Source organism: Rhinolophus sinicus, linkage group LG05 (genome assembly GCF_036562045.2).
Source record: "Rhinolophus sinicus isolate RSC01 linkage group LG05, ASM3656204v1, whole genome shotgun sequence".
Taxonomy (NCBI): Eukaryota; Metazoa; Chordata; class Mammalia; order Chiroptera; family Rhinolophidae; genus Rhinolophus; species Rhinolophus sinicus.
This window is the reverse complement of record NC_133755.1, coordinates 140,808,108-140,831,726: the sequence shown is the minus strand read 5'-3', so window position 1 is coordinate 140,831,726 and position 23,619 is coordinate 140,808,108. Positions and strand designations below refer to the sequence as shown.

General features: G+C 37.5%; 1 protein-coding gene across 4 annotated transcripts in view; it reads left to right on the top strand.

The window, feature by feature from the left end:
* Positions 1-23,275, top strand: part of LAMA4 (laminin subunit alpha 4) — a 129,135-nt gene extending 105,860 nt beyond the window's left edge. For 2 of the 4 annotated variants that reach the window (XM_019735050.2, XM_019735053.2), the window contains exons 27-39: positions 841-979; positions 1,419-1,556; positions 3,217-3,350; positions 4,264-4,428; positions 5,237-5,390; positions 10,507-10,694; positions 12,170-12,359; positions 13,132-13,287; positions 14,538-14,697; positions 16,460-16,590; positions 18,043-18,136; positions 18,641-18,760; positions 22,846-23,275. In XM_019735050.2, the coding sequence (XP_019590609.2) occupies positions 841-979; positions 1,419-1,556; positions 3,217-3,350; positions 4,264-4,428; positions 5,237-5,390; positions 10,507-10,694; positions 12,170-12,359; positions 13,132-13,287; positions 14,538-14,697; positions 16,460-16,590; positions 18,043-18,136; positions 18,641-18,760; positions 22,846-22,991 (1,915 nt within the window). In that variant the 3' untranslated portion in view covers positions 22,992-23,275. The remainder of the gene's footprint in view (positions 1-840; positions 980-1,418; positions 1,557-3,216; positions 3,351-4,263; positions 4,429-5,236; positions 5,391-10,506; positions 10,695-12,169; positions 12,360-13,131; positions 13,288-14,537; positions 14,698-16,459; positions 16,591-18,042; positions 18,137-18,640; positions 18,761-22,845) is intronic. The other 2 variants (XM_074333455.1, XM_019735054.2) reach the window with 1 other exon arrangement.
* The last annotated feature ends 344 nt before the right edge of the window (positions 23,276-23,619 follow it).

Below are 23,619 nucleotides of genomic sequence, written 5' to 3'. Positions count from 1 at the left end.
TATCTATGATTACCTCTAAAGGCAAAAGAATATATACCAATTTTTCATTACTTCAATTTTTAGAAAGCTTTTCCTTATATTGAATTACAACTAGTGCCAGCTCCTGCCCTTTCATGTTACAATGCTTCATATGTTTAAAAGGTTCCCCAAGCTTCCTTTCCAAACTCAATAGCCTCTTCAGTTCCTTCAGCTCTGCCACATTGGACACTAAACCACTGTGATTGCCATTGTATGCACCCCAGTCTGTCAATCAGCATGGCCCTCGGGGTGTGATCTTCTCAGAGCAGAATATAGGGAACTGTTACCACTTCGTTTGGCTAGTAGTCATCTAAAATACATTGAAACCATTGTAATTTGATCAAAACTAACTTCATATTTGTTCAATATCCAATAACATGTTCTTGGGCACCTCCTATATTCCGGGCATGATAGTAAGTACCAGGATTACAGTACTGAGCAAAATGCCATCCCTGATCTTAAAGATACAGGATTTCTTACGTTCCTATTGATCCAAAGGCCCTACGTTCACTCTAGCCTTAGTTGATTATAGTGTGTTGCAAATAAAGCCAAAAAGATAAGTTTATGACCCAAGTAGATTAGTGGAAGACTGATGACCGGGTTCAAATCCTAACTTACCAGTTGTGACATAAGAAAAAATTTAATATTTCTCAGTTTAATTTTATAGCTTAAACCATGTGAAATTGCCAAGAGTTGACCACTTTTGACCTTTAAGTATATCACTTGTAAATGATTATAAATAAAATTAAATTTCATAGCTTACATATACAGGGTAACATCATCATCATGGCTGTATCAGTGAAGACTAATTTTCTTTTCCAGGACCCTAAGAGCACACCTTCCCCTAGATATCAACTTCAGAGGATGCATGAAGGGTTTCCAGTTCCAAAAGAAAGATTTCAATTTGTTAGAGCAGACGGAAACCCTGGGAATTGGTTATGGATGCCCAGAAGACTCTCTAGTAAGTAGCAGTCAATCAAAAGCTTTTTAAAAATAGACACAAAACTTACCACTCACAAAAGCTGAAAAAAGCTCTTTTTAGCTTCTCTGTAATCCTAGACATACTTTGGGCTCCTTTCTGCCACCAGCAGAAAGAAAAATCATTAAGTAGAAAGTGACTTGTCCAGTTGCCAAGTTTTCCACAGCTGGGGCTTCCAAGGCCCAGAGAGGCTGTGTAAGTATTATTACTCACTCAGGGTGGAGGAAGTGGAGAAGCTAAAACCCCAACTGTTAGAGGCACACAGAAGGAAGGCTAACATGCCTGAATTCTAGTGTAAACCAGAAGTTTAAAAAGACTATCAATATAGAAACTAGCAGACAAGGCCTTTGTATGTGAGAAATTCACATTTAAGCATTTGATAATTATCAAAAACACTAAATTCACTTTTTTTGGCACACAGATATCTCGCAGAGCATATTTCAATGGACAGAGTTTCATTGCTTCAACTCATAAAATATCTTTCTTTGATGGCTTTGAAGGAGGTTTTAATTTCCAAACGTTTCAACCAAGTGGGTTACTATTTTATTATGCTTCAGGGGTAAGTATTTGTTTTTCCCTGAGGAAACTTCTTTGTGATAATTGTTTTGTCTATTAAAAATCCTTTCAAGCACATAAAAAGTGATTTTTGATTCAGATTAATTTTGACTTACATGTACAGACACAGAATGTCTCATTCCAGACACTTTATAAAATATTATATATATATTGTACATCAGTGGTTCTTAACCTGGGATTCACAGACCCACCCATCAGGGATTCATGAAAGAATTCATGAAGAAGGTCTGTTGACTTGAGTGGGGAAAAAATGACATCTTTATTTTCTATAAAATTTAAGTTTCTTCAATTGTGAATGTCAGCAACAAATCTCAGTAATATTAGCAGTACCTGTAACTTTGCCATTAACAAAAATCGCAAATATTTTTCATTTCATATTACAGTTGTCACAGATATGTCAAAATATAATTTTTGCTCATTGCTACTTCTAAATTACAGTAGTTATTAGATCTACTACTATATTATGTAATGCCTTAATAAAGAAGTACATATACTACTATATCACAGATTTATTGTTTTAATATTTGAAGCTATATTTCAATGTAATTGGTTTCCTTTGTGTTCCTACACATTTTGTTTTATGTATATTAAAACATTATTTTATGAAGGAGTCCATATGTATCACCAAACTGCCAAAGGGTCCATGGCACAAAATATGTTAAGAACTGCAATGTGTATATTAACAACAAACATTTGTATGATTTCACTTATAAAATAGTAAAAAGAACATACTTCACTGTTCTTCCATTTGCTGAACACTTGAGCTCAGCTTATAAAGATATATTATTTCAAGATTAAAATAATATCTATAGAGGTTTGGTGACCCTAAAGTTCAAGTGACTTATCTCGGAAAAGATCATCACCAATACAGATACACTAATGGACCAGATCATAATATAATTTATTGAAGCAGCTTTCACTTTTCATACTTATTACCTGTCACATTTACATTGAATTGAATTTAAATCAGTAGCATCTGTGAGAATTTACCCAAAGCACTTTGTAGGACCTCTGTCACCTAACCTTCCTCAAATTACCATGATTAATTAAATAACACTTTCGGTCCACAAAGAGTAGTTATGTGCTAGACGAATTATAGACTTTGGTGCCCATATAAGAGAAGAAAAGCAAGATTATTATTTTGCCAATGTTTTGAGACAAACAATAAGCAAATTCAGAAAAAGAGATGTTACCTTCTGCTTTTTTTTGTTTCTCTTCTGCCTCTATAGATGAAAAGTGAAACATTTGAAACACCAAACTAGCAGATTAACTTTTGCCTAGTCATCTAGCCACATCCCCAAAGAGATTCACACATTCCTTTCAAAAGGGATTAAAAGTAAGACATGATGGAGGAGAGAGTAACTGATACTGGGACAACTCTCAACATGACACAATTACCTGAAATTTTCAGTTCTAAATAGAAGAGATTCCTTTCCCAATGATATGTGTCCAATTATATAGACAACACCAATAGAAGCAATCAAGTGTTTTGTTTTTGCTGTTATTCATAAAAATTCTTTTTACAAGCAAACTTCCTGAGCACTGGGTGTTCTTTTCAGCAATATCATTAAGTAAATGTTGAAAAGGTGTCCATTTTTGGGATACCTGGACTTACTATTTAAAACTGTGTGCTTGCATTTCAGTCAGATGTGTTCTCCATTTCATTGGATAATGGCACTGTGATTATGAATGTAAAGGGAATCAAGGTGCAGTCGGCAGATAAACAGTACAATGATGGGTTGTCCCACTTCATCGTCACCTCTGTCTCACCCACAAGGTACAGCTCCTCGTATATATTCTTTCCATCAGGTGGCTTTGTTTGTAGGGCATGATTCTGTCCAATGACCACTATGAATGATGGGCTATCTTATTTTCTAGTGTTTAAAAAAATGGTAGAAGGAATTACTTGCCTTTTTAAAAATTTGCTATTAATTTTCAAGATATGCAAAATAAGTCACTACAAAATTACTTAACAGGAATATAAAGTCCTGCCCCCAGTAGAACCATAGGCTAGAATCTCCTTGAGGGAAGTGCCTACACATAGTACTCACTCAGTAGAGTGCAGTGTTTGGCACATAGAAGGGGCTCAGCAAATACTGGTTTATTTAGATTTTAAATTAAGCAATTGAGAATGCTGCATTTATGGCCACATTTGAAAAATCTGTCTTTAACATATGTAATACTGAATTTCTTTTCCATAATAAGAAAGCTTTCTGGGATACGAAATGAACCTTTGTTGTAGACTGTTGCTATTCCTATGTCCACCCCTGTGGAGCCTTCACATTAAAAAACAAAACAAAAACATTAATAGGCCTTTTCTAGACTCCATTTAAAATCAGGATTAAACCATTCAATGTACCTTACAATGAAAATGGTCTCCCTCAGATGTGATTAAATGATCATCATGAGTTATATGTTGTTTTTTACACACACACACAAAATGCTGATGACCAGTCATCTTAACTTCTTGCTTTTATGGGTTTAAGTTCCAGTCATGATTTGGAGGGTCTTTGCTATATATAGAAATATTCAACCATTTTATCCTAGGCCTAATAAAGGGTCTGGCAACTCATCATCTTTTCATTAACCAGATATCCCATTTCAACTCCATGAGAAAACCTGCAACCTAGAATGGAACTCAAGGTAAAATGTTAGCTGTGTGGTGTGTAAAGAAGCTTTTTCCTTTGCAGATATGAACTGATCGTAGATAAGAGCAGGCTCGGGAGTAAGAACCCTACCAAAGGGAAATCGGGACAGACACAAGCAGACGAAAAGAAGTTTTACTTTGGTGGATCACCCATCAGTCCCCAGTACGCTAATTTCACCGGCTGTATAAGTAATGCCTACTTTACCAGGTACAATATTTTTATTTTTTATAAATCTGCATGAATGATAAAGAACATCAGGTCAATAATGAAAGTACTTACATTATTAAAACTGAGAACTATGACATTTAAGCATTAAGTATAGGAATTAAAAACTTCCATGTGCTTAAGCAACTGACATACTTGGGTTCGTGTGTAACTTTTTTGCCCTTTAATTTCTGTATGACCTTAGCGAAGTAAGCCTTTATTTTTTCACCTGCAAAGTGCAGATAATAATAGTGCCTGCCAGGTAGGCTTGCTGTGAGGATTACATGAGATAACGTACAGAAAGCACCTGGCATACAGCAAGCTATAAATATTAGATGCAGTTATTTCTGTTCTTCTTATTAATGATCTAGTACAGAGCAACATAACCAAATCCTTGTTAGAGGTTTAAGAAAGTGTTCTTAATTTAATGTGTGCCTTTAGACAAAGCCATGAATTGAAGTCCTTGATGACAATGAGGATCCCTGAGTACAAGAACTAGCAAAGGAGAAACAATACAGATTAAGTAAAACAGAGGCAAGCCCAGGCATCCAGAGTGTGGCCAGAGAAAGATGTTCATGTCAGAATGTACCGGTACCAGGCACCAAGTTATTGATTAATCCATTAAACAATCACGTAAAGGATTCTGATTAAAACAGTGGTTGATGGTAAAGACCCATCACACACACACACACACACACACACACCCCAAAAAAAAAAATTTAATTGCCAGAGTTCTTTGACTTCCATAATTTTCATCATGTAATTCTGAACAATATTTTTAAAGCTTTTTTCCCCCGTTTGTGACAAACAGGTTGGATAGAGATGTGGAGGTGGAAGACTTTCAGCGGTATTCTGAAAAGGTCCACACTTCTCTTTATGAGTGTCCCATTGAGTCTTCGCCATTGTATCTCCTTCACAAAAAACGAAAAAATTCCTCAAAGCCTAAAACAAGTCAGAATAAAAAGGTAAAATATAATGCTGTGCCAACCTCCTAATTGCTCTGTATTCCACGCACACAGCTCTAGACACTGACGCTTTGTAGTATTGACTCTAGTTTGCAACTGTGTCCACATGAAGGATGGGATTCTTCCAGGATCAGATATTCCAGTTTACCAGCTTTGTTGCATCAATTCTTGTTCCTAAAGAAACAGTTTGAGGAGCATTTGAGATCCGGTTCCCCAGCATACGTCCTCAGTTTGGCTCAAATAAACTGTTATAAAAATAAAAAAAAAAAAAAAAACAGTTTGAATCAGATTTTACTTACATAATACTTCCAACTACTTTTCAATACAAAGTTAAAATTGCTCCATACTTAACAATTTGTATATATCATATTATTCAGTACTATTTTTCTCTAGTACCATTTGCTTTTGTGTAACAACCTCAGGCTTTTGTCATAATCATGGAAACAATTAAAGTTCCTGCTCTTACCCTTGTTTTCCCCTGTTTGCTCGACCTTCACTTCAACTACTCACATGTACAGTTGATCTGTGGCATCAGCTAGAACTTCTCCATCATCAAAATCTTGAGTTCTTAAATTACATTCTCTGACTGCTATTCTTTCTCATTCTTTCCGTCTAGCCTCTCCACGCACCTCCCACCCCTTCCTGGTCCAATTTTCACAATGTGCTCAGGTGCCAATGTCCCCACCCTGTTCCCCGCCACTGTCATCTCCCATCTGAATTACTACAATAGCCTCCCAACAAGCCTCCCTGCTTCTACCTGGTTCCCCAACAGTCTCTTTACAACACAACAGCCAGATCCTTATACAAATATGTCATATCACGTCACTCCTCTGCTCAGAGTGACCCCCCTCTGCACTCAGAATAAAAGCCCAAGTCCCTACAATGTCTTAAGAAGCCCTCTATCGTCCAGACTCCTTTGCCTTACTGGCTCTTCTCCCCACACTGATCTATCTCCTGGCTATTCCTAGGATGGGCTATGTGCACTTGGGCCTTGAGGTGTTTATGTCAGCTTCCCTTCTGCCTGGACCACTCTCCCCGCAAATATCTGCACAGACAACTCCTCCTCCTCCTAGGATTGCCCACCTCCCATTTGCTAAACGAGACCTGTCTTAACCCCTCATTTCGCACCACATCTTGCCTCCTGTCTTTGCTTTTCTCTAGTTGTTCTTCTTTCCATAGCACTTATCACCTTTTAATTTACTATATGCTTTATTATGTTCACTATTTATTGTCTGTCTCCTCTGATAGAATGCAACCTCCTTTGTTTTGTTCACTGATGTATCCTAAGAGCCTAGAACAATGCACATAATAGGTGTTCAATGAAAAATTAGCTATCTGCTTCATAGGATTGTTATGAGGATTAAATGAGTGAATGCATGCAATGCCCTTAGGACAGTGCCTAGCATAAAATAAACATTCAGTAAACATCAACTGTTATAGCTCTAGAAAGCCTTGTGTTTCTGAAGGATCCACTCCTAAAAGTGAAATTGCTTGTATGAAGGGAATGAGCATCTTCAACCCTGAGGCAATGCTAGCTTACACCCTCACAAATAGCGTTTGAAAGAACCTACTGCTCCTCACAATTGCTAACACAGATATGGTCAAATTTTTATAACTTAGCCCATTTAAGGGCTATGCAATGCAATATGGCATCGCATCGTGGTTTTCATTTGCATGAACTTGAATATTAGTGAAGTTGAACATCTTTTCAGGGGAAGAACGATTTCCTTCCAAGGCTGGCTTCTGAACCTTCAGCAGAGAGAAGCATCCCCACCAGCTTCTTGCTTCTGATGGTTTCTTCACTGACCATTATATCTTAAGCATTTCCCCATATAGTACAGCTTATGTGGATGACTTTTTAGAATCCCTGTGAAACTTTCCCTTGGTTCATACATGATTTCTTTATCAATGTTAATAACATAATGTTGTTCATATATAACCAAATCTAAGGTTGGATCTTAAATTTTTCAGGATCCCTTCCCAAATTTCACATGGAAGACTTTTTTTTTTTAAGTGATTCAGGCAGAGAGATAATTTCACTGATTTTTTATGAAGGATTTTTCAGAAGAGACTGTGAAATTCTGATGGAATCTTACTGTCACCTTCATATGTTGATGCTAACAGTTTTATCCTGAGAATTTTTTAGCTGGGACTTGAGCACTGGTCATAGACAACAGGTTAATATCATAGGCTACTGAGGAAGATCAACTTTCTAAAGCAAACACAATTAACCCCTTTAAATGAATACAGTTTTCTGTATGAAGCTGTCTATCAAATGTAGTTTCCTAAACAAATGTTCATGGTCTCAAGGTTATAATCAACAGCCCTTGAAACTATTGACATAAACTTTTCAATATTATAGGAAACCTCTTAGCCTTTCTGGTAAAAAGTTTTAGAAACTCAACTTTCTAATAAGATACAGAATCACTATAGATTCTACATAATTTTTTAGTAATTAAAATGTCAATGTTTGCTAACTTTCCCTTATGTTTACCCTTGTGTCAATAGCTTCTTAAATAGCTGCCAGGAAAAACGTGTGGCCTCTGGTTTAAGTTTTTATCAAGACTAACTCATAGCAATTTTGGCTTATAATTATTTGTTTTTACAATACTTCCTAATATTTCCATTTATGCATTTATTCATTTAACCATTAACAGACTTTCAGTTATTTCTATTTTTCTCCTTTTATGGATGAAGATCATAGTATATTAACCTTTGATCATATTGGTGAATAAATATTTAGGATATATTCCTAGAGGTAGAATTACTGGGTCAAAACAAATTACTTTACAAAAGGTAAAACTGATTTATATTCCCTCATGAGTATATAAAAATACCTGTCTTACCCACCTATGTACCAGCCTAATTTTTTTTCATAATTTTTGTTTGCAAATTTAATTGGGGAAGTAGTTTCTCATTTAGTGATAAGTGTGATAATGAACATTTTATATATTAATAGACATCATTCTGGGGTATCTGACCAACCACTCCCTTTTCTCTGAGCTGTGATTTCCTACCCACTGGACAGACCCAATATTTTAGGTATTTGACCTCATCTATCCGGATATAGATGATTGGACCAGGCTAGGTTGTGTCAACTAAGCTGGGCCATCAGATTCTCTTCCTTGGAAACATGGAACCCAGAGAGACTAGTCATTGAACAGAAAACACATAAACCTAAGAGCTCTATGTTAATCATATACAGAGAAAGAAAGCTGGTTATAGAAAGAGAAAAAGGCAAAAAGCCATCCTGTAGAGAAAGAAGGATGAAGAGAGAAACTTTGAGAAAAACAAAGCTGAGATACCAGAAACATCCAGAAAAGGAGTGCCTTGATTCTTCCTAGCATTCTCAGTCCTGATTCTTGCCCCTGGTAGGACCCCACTATATTATCTTCTCTTGGATTGTGTTCTTAAGATGCTGCTATATCCTTAAAACACATTGCCCTCTCTCTCGTAAGTAGCTTAACTAGTTTGACTGTTATCTGAAACAAAAGAATCTTGCTAAATTACAATTGGTACCACCACTTGGATGGCAACTAATAGACTCTCAGAGAAAAAAATTACCCTGGTAAAACCGAAGTCTAATGGGGTTCAGTGAGAATCCCCACACACGTACCATTTTAGGAAAGTAAACTGAATCTCTGTGTTCTATGGTAGTGAAGTAATTGATTAATTTATATATTATTATTATTATTATCATTCAGAGCATATATCCATAGGGGATTTAGAGTATTTGGTTACCATATATAAAGATATCACAGTTTGTTAATTTTTGCAGCAGACAAGAGACAGATCCTAGTCCACGTATTCCCACATTGAAGCAGAAAAGACTTGAGACTGTCATGGATCAATAACCTCATGCTTTGCTGAGCCCCCGTTGCTCTCTTCCCATAGCTAACTGGACAAACTGACTGAGAAAGAGTGAGATCCTCTCCATAGGAATGGAAAGAATGAGTAATAGCCAGATTTGGAGAAAGCCCCCAAGCCCCCACCAATCACCACCACCATCCTCCAGGCCCCATGCAAAGCATTTCCTGTGTCCTTCAATGAGACAAAGGTGAACATATCTCCCATTATAAGGCATGTTACTCCACTAAGGTTGAAACAAAGCATGGAGTATGGGGAAATTTCCTAAGATATGTTAAAGAAAGAGGCTCCCTAAAGCCCCACCCACTCCAGCCCATTCTGCCCACTCATGGTTGAAGCCACGGCCGTTATTGATATATGAGGGCCTAGGCCAAAAAACGTTAGCAACTGAGTATATTTCCTCTATCCAAGAGAGAGTCTTTGCTTCTGCAGCAGTGACTCAGCTTCCAAGTCCTGCCAACTGTGTGAGGAAGGGATGAGGGGATGGTGAGAACAGGTGGGCTTTTCTTCAGGATGGATGAGTCTCTTGAGCACCACCTCACATTCACCCCACTGTGGGAGTCTCCATTGCCAGAACCCTAATGTAAGAGGTGTTACCCTGAGAGCAGAATAGTGGCACACCTGATCTGCCCTTTAATTAACTTGCCCTCTCCCCACCACACTTGGATTTTGAGGGTAATTCTGGAATTTGCTTGAAACTAATTATTTTTGTGTGGGGGAGGGGTCTTGTCTTTTGGCCATATGAGATTTGGCCAAAATCTATCCCAATCGATATCATATCTTCTGGAAATTCCACATTGCTTTGTTCTGCTAGTAGAATCCCTCCTAGATTTCCAGGACTGCTATGGATTTATTTGTATGTATACAGTTCTTCTGCTGTTTCAGTGGGAATTAGGGAGGGTTGAAAACTAAAGGTGTGTGTTCATTCAGTAATCCTGAGCCAGAATTGTTTCCCTTTCTAGCCCTGTTTTTCATCCTGGCTCTTGCTGTGTCCTCCAGTTCTCCCTGCTACCAAACGTTTCCTCCCCTACCTGCCCTTCCTTTGTTGCAAGCTTTCTTCCTAAGTGGGTCAGATCAGACCACTCTCTGCTTTCAAAACTTGTGTGGCTCCTCATCACCTAGAAAACAAAACCCTATCCTCTAACAAGTCATCTAAGTTCCTTTCTATTGATAAGGAAATAACAAATGAATTTTTGTTAGTAGTATGTCACTTTTATCCCTTGATATGATTTATTTCCTATTCTTATAGGGAGAGAAAAGTAAAGATGCACCGTCCTGGGATCCTGCTGGCCTGAAATTTCTAGAGAGGAATGCTCCAAGAGACTCTCATTGCCACCTTTCCAACAGCCCTAGAGCAATAGAGCACGCCTATCAGTACGGAGGAACAGCCAACAGCCGTCAAGAGTTTGAACACTTAAAAGGAGATTTTGGTGAAAAGTAAAGTAACACACTATCCTTCTAGAAACTTAATACAATGGCTGGGCTTCATTCTTATTTGCCATATATCATCTTTTCCTGTGATCTTTCCACTCTGTGCCACCTTAATCACATTCTTTCATCATCAAAATAAATGCTGAATACTACATGATTCATACTTTCCAAGAAATTACATTTTCTGTGACATTCTTCCCCAAAATAAGGTGCATAAAACAGCATTCTCCTAAGAGTTTGCTGTGTTTTATCAAAAAGAAAATACAATTGGGTGTCCGGATGGCTCAGTTGGTTAGAGCGCAAGCTCTCAACAAGGTTGCCAGTTCAATTCCCACATGAGACAGTGGGCTGTGCCCCCTGCAACTCAAGATTGAAACCGGTGACTGGACTTGGGAGCTGAGCTGCACCCTCCACAACTAGATTGAAGGACAATGACTTGGAGCTGATGGGCCCTGGAGAAACACACTGTTCCCCAATAAAATTTTTTAAAAGTCTTAAAAAAAAAAAAAAAAGAAAATACAATCAAAAAAAGGAAGACCGGGCAAATTTCAAATGACTCATCTAACCTTGATATTACCTCCCCTCCCCAAATTGCTTTGAAATTATAAATGGGAATGTTTCTGAACTGCTGGAAAGTTAATAAGGAAAGACACTGAAAATGCAAATGCACTTGTATCGCTACTGTTCCTCAAGCTATATCTAAAGCCGCTCACCTCTTCACAGTATTTCACAAATCTTCAGATTATTTAGTATTATTGAAGATTTCTTCTAAAGTGTTAGCACCCAAATATGCTTATATAGGTCTCATAAAGCTCTTTCAAGCACTTATACAAGCAATGCATTCAATAGGAAACCCTGATGCCTTCTAATTTGCTATTTGCCTAGTAGCCAAAATCAGTATTTTGTACTTTTCAGGAATAATTTAAAGTTAATCAAATCAGAAGTTAACTTAATAAATGTATCTTATCTATGGCCTAGCGCTAAATTTCTACAGTTTTAATTTCCACACATATTGGTGGCTGTTTTTAACGTGCGATATTGATTTATTTTTACTGGGAAAAAATTGAATTTGTAAATCATATTGTTTCTGTGCAAATTTCCATAGGCATATTAATTACTCACTAGTATTCTCTCCACACGAATAAGCTTCCTTAACAGATAGATTTTTACTAAACTAATTGCAACCACATTTTCAAAGCAAGACATGATGTGATCTTTAACTGAAACAACACTTGCTTAAATGTGGGATGTATCCCTGTTGTATAAGGAATTGGAGAAGGACTTACATTTGGAACTAGCAGTGCTTAGTGCTTACCCAATGTTCATTAATAATACTAATAGATCATTAGAAGTAATGCTGCTTGCGATTAGATAGAATGGCTACTTATTTATTCTTCCTTACCTTGTATTGCTTCGGGGAAGTCAGAGATCACCTTCAGTCTAATTTTACAGATGGTAAGCTTTTCATTTTCATTCACCAGGTCTCAGTTTTCCATTCGTCTGAAAACTCGTTCCTCCCATGGAATGATTTTCTATGTCTCAGATCAAGAAGAGAATGACTTCATGACTCTTTTCTTAGCCCACGGCCGCTTGGTTTTCATGTTTAATGTTGGCCACAGGAAATTGAAGATTAGAAGCCAAGAGAAATATAATGATGGATCGTGGCATGATGTAAGTTGAAGGCAGAGAATATTATTATCTACAAATATCCACTAATGTCCCACCACTGGTTTCTCTAGAAACATCTATTTTAAAATTCTCTTCTTATATGCTGAGTTCAATTTCAAAAACTCTTATCAATTTCTTATAAAAATCTTGACGCACACTATTTTAGGCTGAGTGTAATATTTTTGACAGATAAACTTTTTTTTTTTTAAGTGCAATTCTTTTAACCAAAGAATCAATGACCAATATAAATTGAAGTTTGGTTTCTAAAGATTTCTCACTTGACTTTTTTTTTCTACTGCCTATAATGTTCTAAGTTTTCAGTAACAATTGCTGAGTGTTTTTTTAGCTAAACTGTGAAAGATACAAAGTGAAGAGTATTATCTGTTAGGAAAACAGGATGCAACAAGAAGAATTACCTAAATGTTGAAGCAAATCAGTGTGTATGTAATGGAAGAGTAAGCAATATAAGCTGCCTTAAAATAAATTACAATAAATTTAAGAGACAGCATGTGGGTTGGCCAACTGGGAAGAGCTTCATATGGAATTCTGCCAAATATAAGCTGTATTCAGAAATTCAGCCTGTAACTTTAAATTAAGCCTTAAAGGAAGAGCTAAACTCCCGACCTTCAGAGAAAGAAGAAAGGACTGTTATTTCCCTAAGATCTGCAGATTTCCCACAGTGTGGCAGTAGCAAAGTTGAGAAGAGAGGCAGCACAGCCTTTCCCCCGATCTTGGGAAGTACTTGACATGTGCTATTGGTCTTCTTTCCATCCAGGTGGTATTTATTCGGGAAAAGAGCAGCGGCCGACTGATAATTGATGGTCTTCGAGTCCTAGAAGAAAGTCTTCTTCCTACTGGAGCTGCCTGGAAAATCAAGGGTCCTATTTATTTGGGAGGAGTGGCTCCTGGAAGGGCTGTGAAAAATGTCCAGGTGAGCCTGGCGTGACCAGGTAGAGCCATTGACCTTTAGAGCTGGAAGATTATTTAATCTAGTCCTCATTTTATGATTAGGAAACTGACAAGAGCGAAACTGTAGTTTGGCTGGAGATGGGATATGAAAGTAAGTACTGCCTGCAGGACGTCTGCCTGCAGGACGTCTGCCTGCCCTGTGGCATTACAAGGTCAGGAGGAATCTTTTGATTTGAAGGTAGAAGTAATGATGGAAAAAGTTTCTGAGGTATAAATTGTCATGAACAGTTATGTCTCAAGGAAATGCTTATTTGTTCAGCAAGTGTCCATTCTCTTAGTATAAAAAAAAATACCAAGGGAAAAAAAAGAGCAAGTCATTCCATTACATATTATTGAGTGAAAAAAACTTTCAGGCCATTATAAATTATAATCTCGTTTTTGTTTCTTACATACACAGACAAAATCTGTACATGTGCAAGGAAATGTGGTTACCCCTGGGGAGAAAGCAGGGTATCGTAAGAATGTTATGTTTATCATTTAAAAGTTGAAAATATTGTACCTTTAAAAAATATTTAGCAATAAAAGGAATGCATTAAAGGATTAAATTATTTTTAACATATAGATTTGACTTTAATGCAAAGAGTCAATACATTTCTAAGATCCATTAATACATATGTGAATAAGGCAAAAAAGGGGAAGGAGGGGTTATCTTTAATTAGATTTTAGTAAGCAGCCCCAATCCCATCACAAACTCTTCATAAAAGATTTCCAAAGCAGTGTTAAATCAGTTGTATGAAGTGGCCCAAGTTTTACCTCCTGTGGTATAACAAATGTTCAACCACAAGAAGAGCAAACGAAGCCAGACATGCAAGCTTTCTGCTGTTTGACCATTGTAGATTTGACAGTTAAGAACTTTGCTATCCCTCATTGGCATTAGGTGATCTGGGGGGGGCTGTCATTCTTGAAGGAAAACAAACTAGGATACTTGTAATATTCAGTCTGAAAACCGCAGCTGTCATTTGTTTTGCCCTGGTATATGGGAAAATGTTCAGTTTAATTCCTGCAGGCTGACATTATCAAATGTAAAATTCTAGCTTCAAATAACTAATTAAAAAGCAACTACCTGTAAAACGATTGCTCTTTCAGATAGCTAAGATAAATAAGGAATTACTTGGTTTCTCTCAAGACTCAAGTCGCTTCATTTTGTTTCCCTTTGGTGTGTATCTGTGAGTGTTGAGTAAATGGATATTAAGAAATGTCTTCTTCTCTCAGATAAATTCAGTCTACAGTTTCAGTGGCTGTCTCAGCAATCTCCAGCTCAATGGAGCCTCCATCACCTCTGCTTCTCAGACATTTAGCGTGACTCCTTGTTTTGAAGGTCCAATGGAAACAGGAACATACTTTTCAACAGAAGGAGGATACGTGGTCCTAGGTAACAATGACTTATGTTGAAAATATGAATCACGAAATACTTCTTTCCTAGAAGTGGTTAGCAGGGATATTGGGCCCAGAGTTAAAACTTGAGAATGCCAAACTCACTCGGCCCTGGAAAATAGCCTCTTTCAAAAAGGACCACCTTTGTCCCTTCCTACTCCTCCAAACCAGACATGCGTGCCCGTCCCTGTTTGCTTTCCCTGACCAGAGCTTCTCCACAACTGCCAAACCTCTGGATGTAAGACCGTCTTGGCTCCTTTAGAAACGCCTGTGCTGCTCCGTGTTGGCTGCACCTGATCCGTGTTGGCTCTTGGCCACCTTGCTCTCTGGGTCTTTCTCTGCTCCTTCATAGCATGAGCCATTGTCCCTACTAAAGGAAGTTCCACTTCCTCCCCTTGCCCTGCAAAACACCAGCAGATAACACTAACCTTCAGAAATTTTATTTCTGGATTTTTATTCTCCTTGATTATTATGTTCTTGCTCATTCAACAAGTTTTTATTGTATGCCTCTGGTGTGGCAGTTCCTATACCAGGTAATGGAACATAATAATTCTAAAAACAAATAAAATCCTAACAGACGACACACAATCACGATCCAATCCATTCTAATAAACACTCTGCAGAGGAACCATCAGGTGTGAGGAAAGCACCACGGTAGGTGCTCGAAAGATGTGAGAAAGGTACAAAATGTTCCACATGTTCCCTGCTCTCAAGGTACTTGGGTACTTTGTACCTCCCCTGAATAAAGACATTCCAATGCAGCCAAGTATGTCTTCTTAAACCATCACCATGTCCCACAGAATAACCACAGGTAATATTTCTTTTTTTTGTCTAGCTCATGTTGTTACTTGCCTTTCTTTTCCTTTTTCTCTACTAATACATCTACACTCACATTTCTCAGCCCTTTATTGAATTTCAGTGATAAGGACACAAGGACATAGACAGCTTAAAATGCATAGCAATGTGCCCAATTTATGTTCTCCATAAACATTAACTAATAGCAGGAGAAATTAAAAAATGATTTATAGGAAGACACATCAAGTGAACACTATTAAGATGGCCCCATTTGCAATTAGTCTCTTGGAGTAAATATAACTATTCTTAACAAGAATTCATCTTCGTACGTCACTGCACTAGTAGCTCCTGACTGTTTTTGCTGCTCTAAGTTCCTCCTCTGAAATGTGTGCAGCACTGGCATCAGTTATCTTTTTGTGTTTGTTTAAGAATTATTTTATAATACAGCTCTGATCAAGTCAGCTCCATTGTTGAATAAATTCAAAATAAAGTCTGACTTCCCTACTTGCGCACTAGAGCCCTTTCCCAACCACCATGGCAGGGGACAATCCAGCCACACTGGCATCCACAGTGCTTTCCAAACATCCTAGCCTCTGTACCTGTGCCCTTTCCTCCTTCTCACTTTGGAAATATGAAATGGTCCTACTAGGAACCATTCCTCCTGCTAGGAAGAATTAAAATCAATTCCTCCCCCCTCTCCCTGAGCTCCCACAGCCATAGCGTATTTTCAGCATGCTGGGCCCATCCCACACCCCACAAGAGTGATGTGCTCGTTACTTCAGTCCCCCATGGAGCTTTTCACAGTGGGTCTGACATGGAAAAATACCACTTTCTATTATACCAATCTGTTGAAGAACGCATCAAACTTTCAAAAACAGATACACAAATATATAATTACGAAACCACACCATAGTTACACAATTTAGGTTGCTGTTCTTGAGAGCTGATAGTATTTGTCTCCACAGATGAGTCATTCAATATCGGACTGAAATTTGAGATTGCCTTGGAAGTCCGACCCAGAAGCAGTTCTGGGACCCTTGTTCACGGCCACAGTGTCAATGGGGAGTACCTAAATGTTCACATGAAAAATGGGCAGGTAACGTGTTAAAATTGTTTTTGCAGTCTGTCTCCTCTGACCTTGGATTCCAGATCTGAAGTAGATTGATTTCCAGAATTATTTCATCAATCTTTCCTAACTGGGGGGTGAGGGGGGGAACAGGGAAGCAATAACATGAAATTTAAATGTAGAAAATATTTGGGTTCAAAGTCATGTGTTGGGAATTAATTAGAGCAAAGAGCCACAAAAATGTGACATAAAATAAATAATATAATCAAAAATAACAACACAACTAAAGGGTTTTAACAAAAGAATTGGAACTTTACAACAAATGGAGGCAGCAAATGTATCCAACTATCAAAACCAACAAACACAAAGATATCTATCTTCCTATCTGTAATTCTAGGGGTGCCAAAAAGATATATACACATGACTTGTATTCATCTTTTGTTACCCGTATATATTATTACATTTAGTACAGTTTTTTCTTCATTTAAATGTGTATACACTGTTTGGGCACACAGTGTATAATTAAATAATTATTTATTTATTTCTGTATATGTATACCAGGGGTGTGTGTGTGTGTGTGTGTGTGTGTGTGTGTCAAACAAAATTTTTTCAACTGGTAGAAATAAAAAATGTCATAAACACCACTTTCATCCTAAAATAATATTACTAAAGAACATTCATGATGTTATTTTGAAACTAATGAAACTAATTTTTATAAAAGCAAACTTTTGAAATATACATATATAAAGACTATGTGGCAGTGTGGGAAAATGTTTGTAATATTATGTTTGGTTTAAAAGAATATACAAAATTTTATCTACGTAATAATTAAAAGTACATTAAAAAAAACATTCATGAGAGCATTCCAATAAATGTTAAGGAAAGAACAGCATATTATCATTGTCCCTAAAATCATATAACTGATTTTTATTTGAATTCTGGTACATTCTATTAAAGCATAAAATAATTAAACAAATCCTTATATGGTGTTTACTATATAAGGTAAGGTACTATTCTACATGTTCTATATAGATTGACTCATTTAATCCTCCTAATAGCTCTGTGAGGTAGGTATTACTATTATCACCCTTGTTTGACAAATAAGAAAGAGGCACAGAGGAAGTGGGACTGCTGGGATATGAACCCAGGGCGTTTGGCTCCAAAGTCCATGCTCTTCACCAACACCTTAACTGCTTTGTGTAACACATCTTTAAACATTAAAGGAATTCACTCTGTTATCTTACTGTTCCTCTCCCTCCGCTCTCCTATGTCATTATTTTGTTCTCTCTCCTAGGAGCATTCATGTTAAACTATTTCTATAGACAACTGAAGAGTGACCCCTTGTGTTCAAATTGCAAAGCTGATCATGTGTGGGTGTTTGTTCAAATATTGCTTCCCTGTAGTGAATTATTTAAGAAATTTAGCTTTATCACAATGAAGAGAAATGAAATGAAATGATATAATGTGCCCGGTCTTTTGCAGGTCATAGTGAAAGTCAACAATGGCCTTCGAGACTTTTCCACCTCAGTAACACCCAAGCAGAGTCTCTGTGATGGTAGATGGCACAGAATTACAGGTAAGAAGAGCTGTATGGCCTGGGTTTCCTTTATAAAGGAAGTACACACCTACCTGTGGGATGATGGCTTGGCAGAACTTAGACTATAAGTTACATGTTGGAATAAGTGATGGATGACAGTCTGAAAGTAGCCAAGAAGAGAATCAAATACTACTGTACTAAAATATGTATTGAATCCACATACATGTATTTGAAAATATGAATGTTGCCAAAATAGGCTTGAGGAGTTACTTAAATAATGCATATGCTACAAAGCAAAAAAAGTGGCAGTACCTTAAATATTCTTAAATTTTATATGAAAAGAGTATCTTAAATAGTCTCCCTTTCAAAGGAAAATGTCACAGTGATTACTTGGTTGGACATCAATGTTTTCAGTGATACAGAAGAAAGTGTGGGGTTTATTCTGGAATAAATAAAAGCTATTGCTGTGATAAATTAGTCCCTTTCATGTGAAAATTAACCACTCCAGTGTCATTTATGACCAGTCTTTTCCCTGTATTTTAGTTATTAGAGATTCAAATGTGGTACAGTTGGATGTAGACTCTGAAGTGAATCACGTCGTTGGACCCCTGAATCCAAAACCAGTTGATCACAGGGAGCCTGTGTTTGTTGGAGGTGTTCCAGGTAAGAGCTGTTTAGAAAGGACAGTTTCAAAAAGAAAAACAGCAGTAACTTTCCATGATTGTTATTATAGTATTAAGACTAGAGCCACGTCTTTTCACAATTCACCCAATAACTCTAAGGGTTTTATATACACTGTCCTTTCACAGGAAAGCGTATGCTGACAACTGTGACCCCCCCAAAGGATCACCATAGAGTAACACTAAGAACTAGACCCCAGCCGTCTAACCAGTCGACATCACTCTCCCTCTGCCATACTTGCTTATTTTTCTCTCTCTTCCCTTTAGCTAGCCTCCTCACATACACACAGTGAGACCCACACACACTATTTTATCTCTCACGCAAAGAAAACTCATTTGCTAATACTGCTCTAAGGTCTGAGAGCCGTGGAGAACTAAAAGTTTGCTGATAAATGCTCCCCTTCCTTGGTGGAAAAGAAGAAAATACACAGTTCTCCCTGTCCAGGATTAGTCGAATTTTGACAATGGTTACTGGGCATAACTTCTGTTGTTCCTACGTAGTGACATTCCCTAAAAGAGGTTCCCAGCGGCAAGTCTGTAAGCATCATCAGTAACATTGCTGCTGTCTTCTGCCAAGGATGGCGTGTAATCCAGGACGGTGAGAGGAGGACCCACCCCCATGCACACAGTTGTTTTAAACCTCAGAAACAGGGACCATCACTTTATGATGAATGTGTTTGTTTTCACACATTTCACTAACGTGGAATAACTGAATGTTTATAGCCGGAGAGAAGGCTATAACCAAGCTTTTACATCCGAAATTTGGTTGGGATTTTAAGGAAAAACAACATGATTTTTCCTTGCCTCCTAACTAGATTATTTTAAGACTGACCCATGTAATGGCAAATAATGTTTTAAGAGAATGAGAAAACACAGATAAAATTATGCATCTGACTTTGAGTACTCCCTACATAGTAGTAATTAAACTCTCCTCTGCTTTGTAAAATATGAAATTTTCAAACACCAGTATAGACGATGACAGTAAATCCCCAATGAAAGAAATATTTGAGGGCCCCCCCCCCACCGTCGTCCCCGAAAGCAGCCTTTCTCTCCTTTACTTCCCCTGTCCATTCCCATCTCCATTCCTGAGTCCTCTCCTCTTGCTCCTGGCTTCTGTTCTGAAAGGGATTCTCGCAACGGCCACCACTGCACCTCATGCAGGTGATGTGTCACATCATTTCTTACATTTTTGCACATTGTTTTCTTCCTAGAAATCACAACATAGTTTAAAATAGTCCATATTTCCCAAGGGCCTGTACGATCAAATTCAGCATAACATGCAAGGTCCTTGCTCATCTGGCCCCTGGCCTGCCCCTGCCCCTGGGGTCTCCCCATACGTTCTGAGTTGTAGATCCCTGAATGTCCAATGATGCTCTGTTCGCCCCAGGCCTTTGCACAAGTTCACAGGGCCTCAAGTTCTGGAAAATGTTCCTCCTTTCCTTCCCTAGTACCTTTTCAAAGAACAACTTTTCCCACTTCTCTTAACTGCTTATTGACCTTTAGGACTCAGCTCAGTCTTCTACTTACACACACACATACACCTTCTCTCCCTAGAACGCGCTATGCATACCACTGTTGTAGCTCTTATCACAGAACGTTGTTGAAACTACGTAAATAGTACACTCCTTGTTGCCAGGGAACATGACTTCATTCAACACACAACAAACGTTTATTTAGAGTGTCTGTTATGCACGGTGCTAGGCCACAGGAGTGGACAAAACAAGCATGGATGGCCCTCTGTCATGGAAGTTACAGCGTTTGTTCTTTGCATTCAAAGTGCTTACTCAGTCATGCAAACAAATATTTGCCTCTTTGATTTTTGTTTGTTGTTAGAGTCTGATCCTAGCATTACACACTGCCATCATCTCTCACTCCAAGAGCTGGTAAGCTCCACAGACTGGGTGGGCAAGATGCACCTGAAGCCAAATTCAGCCTGCCTGAGACATAATGAATAGCAAATTTTAGCGAATGAGCCAGCATTCGGGAACTAGCTGGCCGGGGGACCTAACCACCAGCCCAATGTACCAGTGCAGCTTTTAATTCTAGCTAGGGAACACGCCAGCAAACTTAGAACAAAAGCAATTCTAATTTAAGCTGAATGCCATTAATTACATCATTTTGAGCTGTTCAAGATTAAGTCCACCAAAATCACATCAGAAACTGGGGCATGAAAAAGGATAACTAAAGGAAGTTAGACTCAAACAAAACCGCTATATGCAATGAATTCTCTTGGAATCCCAACCAGTTCTCTTATACCACCTGGAACCCTGGTGACATTATTTCTATCCATAAAAAGGCAATGCATTAAAATTCAATGAACTACACACCAAAACAAGTCAACTTTACTGGACAATTTAAAAATCAAAATTAGAAATAAAAGAATTTTTTTAAGTTAATATAGTCCATGCGCAGAGAGAGCCGAACATTCATTCCACTACTGAAAATCCTCTCTTACTCTGTATATAGTCAAGCTTTCAACCTGAGGCATGTCCACTATTAAAATCATGAGTTGAATTTATTAATCAATTATGTTAGGGTTCTGGGGTACTTTATTGTCATTACCTACAACAAATTGTGTGGTGAATTTCGCAGACCATGATTTCTATATGAATTATTTCCTCTAGATGATGTCCTCTATGAACTGAAAGGTGGTAAGCTTGGGCAGAATCAAAGTCCATGTTCAAAAACCAGTCTCCCAAATGGGCAGGAGAAACAGATTTTTCCGTCCTTATATTCTTACCTGTTCATTCATTTTTATTCTAATGATGAAGTACGCTGAGCAGGCTTGAATAATATACATATAGTCAGTCATACTAACCTAGAGACAAAGAGAATTGATCTTTCAGGCCCCTTCCAAATCTAAAACTTGATAATTATCATTCTAAATATGAAATCCTCTTTCCATGATTTATTTTCAGTACAAAGCTTCTGCCTATTCTTCATCTACATCGCTTAGAAAATTTATTACATTTTGTTTGATGATGTTTAATTTGCTGTGCTATTTTATGTTCCTTCCTGAGTTACTGATGTCTAATGTTTGCCCATCTTTTATCTGCTACTGTTCACATAGCTATTTGTACATAATAATAAGCTTTGACTAAATGGATTTTAATTTCATGATATTTCTAAGCTCTCTAAGTTGCTTTAAATTATATTGCTTCTATCATCCCAACACATTTAACTGTGTCTGTGCAATTAATAAACATAAGGCTTCTTCTAGCTCTCTAATTAAGATAAGGGAAGAAAATTCTCCTGACATTCCTCAGGGCACCTTCGCCCACACACAGACCAGGCTATTTATCATTATCCTATTTATAGTTCTTAAACCCTGAGCTCAAAAAAATTAAAATTTGGTTTATTCGAATTCATTATTTTCTCATTATATTTTATGAGCTTGGCAAAAATGTAGAGGCTTAAAGGTGAACAATAATGATATGAATTAAACAGAGACATTATCCAAATCCAACAATAGTGTGGAAGCTAAAATTTATTCCCCCCTTCTCAGCAAAACACATCAAATAAGTGAGGCCCAGGTGAAATTAACTCCAAAAAGCATAGGTAGATCCGGAAAATTCATTGCTGAGTTTACATGTAAGTGGCAAATTTTAGCCTTAGAAGACAGCTAAAGTAGTCTTACAAATTAGATCTTAGAAAACGTGAAAAAACTTTAAAATTACCACATGTTCATATTACCCTGTTTCCCCGAAAATAAAACCTAGCTGGACCATCAGCTCTAATGCATCTGTTGGAGCCAAAATTAATATAAGACCTGGTCTTATATTATATGAGACCCGGTCCTATATTATATTAAAATAAGACCGGGTCTTATATTAATTTTGGCTCCAAAAGACACATTAGAGCTGATGGTCTGGCTAGGTCTTATTTTCGGGGAAACACAGTACCTCAAATGCAGATTATGTTCCTGACAAAATGAGTAAATTACTCATTTTTGACATGTAAATCATCTTGATGATGTGAGCAATTATTACGTACGTGTATTTTTACCATAAAGTAATATCTGGGCTTGGAATGCCTCAATTGCAATCTTTGATTTCTTTCTTTTTTCAGAGTCTCTACTGACACCACGCTTGGCCCTGGGCAGACCCTTCACAGGCTGCATCCGTCACTTTGTGATTGATGGACGCCCAGTGAGCTTCAGTAAAGCAGCCCTGGTCAGCGGCGCCGTGAGCATCAATTCCTGTCCAGCAGCCTGACACGGCAGAGCAAAGCTGCCCAAGTACAAAGTTCTTTAGAGCACTGAAAGAAACAAAGGCAGCCAGGAGGAACTAACTCTTCCTCCCAGTGGAAGCTTACAGCTAGTTGAGCAGGACTTAAATGAATCATCAGGGACTGGATGTTTATTATTTCTCATTTGCATTCTTATCTTAGATCCAAAATGTCTGCAATGGACAACAATGAAAGAAGTGTTAAACCTACTTGTATTACTTCCTGCTGGTGAAATTACTGTTTCTAATAAAATAGAAGGGATTCTAAATGAGCACTGGTACACATTTTTAAGGGATGGCGAGATTCTCAGACTCATCTTTATTTCATGGAAGATAATTTTCAATCTGCACCAAAATATCATTGGTATACTTTTCTTTATCCTGAAAAGATTTACTAATTTACGTAAAATCTAAAATTAGGTGACAGATTTGTTTTTAGCACTTCTGTTTGGTCTATCAGTGTAACAAGAATATTTTAGGTTTATAGCAGTTATCAATTTCTAACAAATGATTAGAAAAACTAAAGTATAATTTAATATTTTCTAGATTAGAAAAAAGGAATTAAACTTTTTTTCTAATTTTTTAAAAATAAAATCGGGCATGAGTGGAGGCTCCT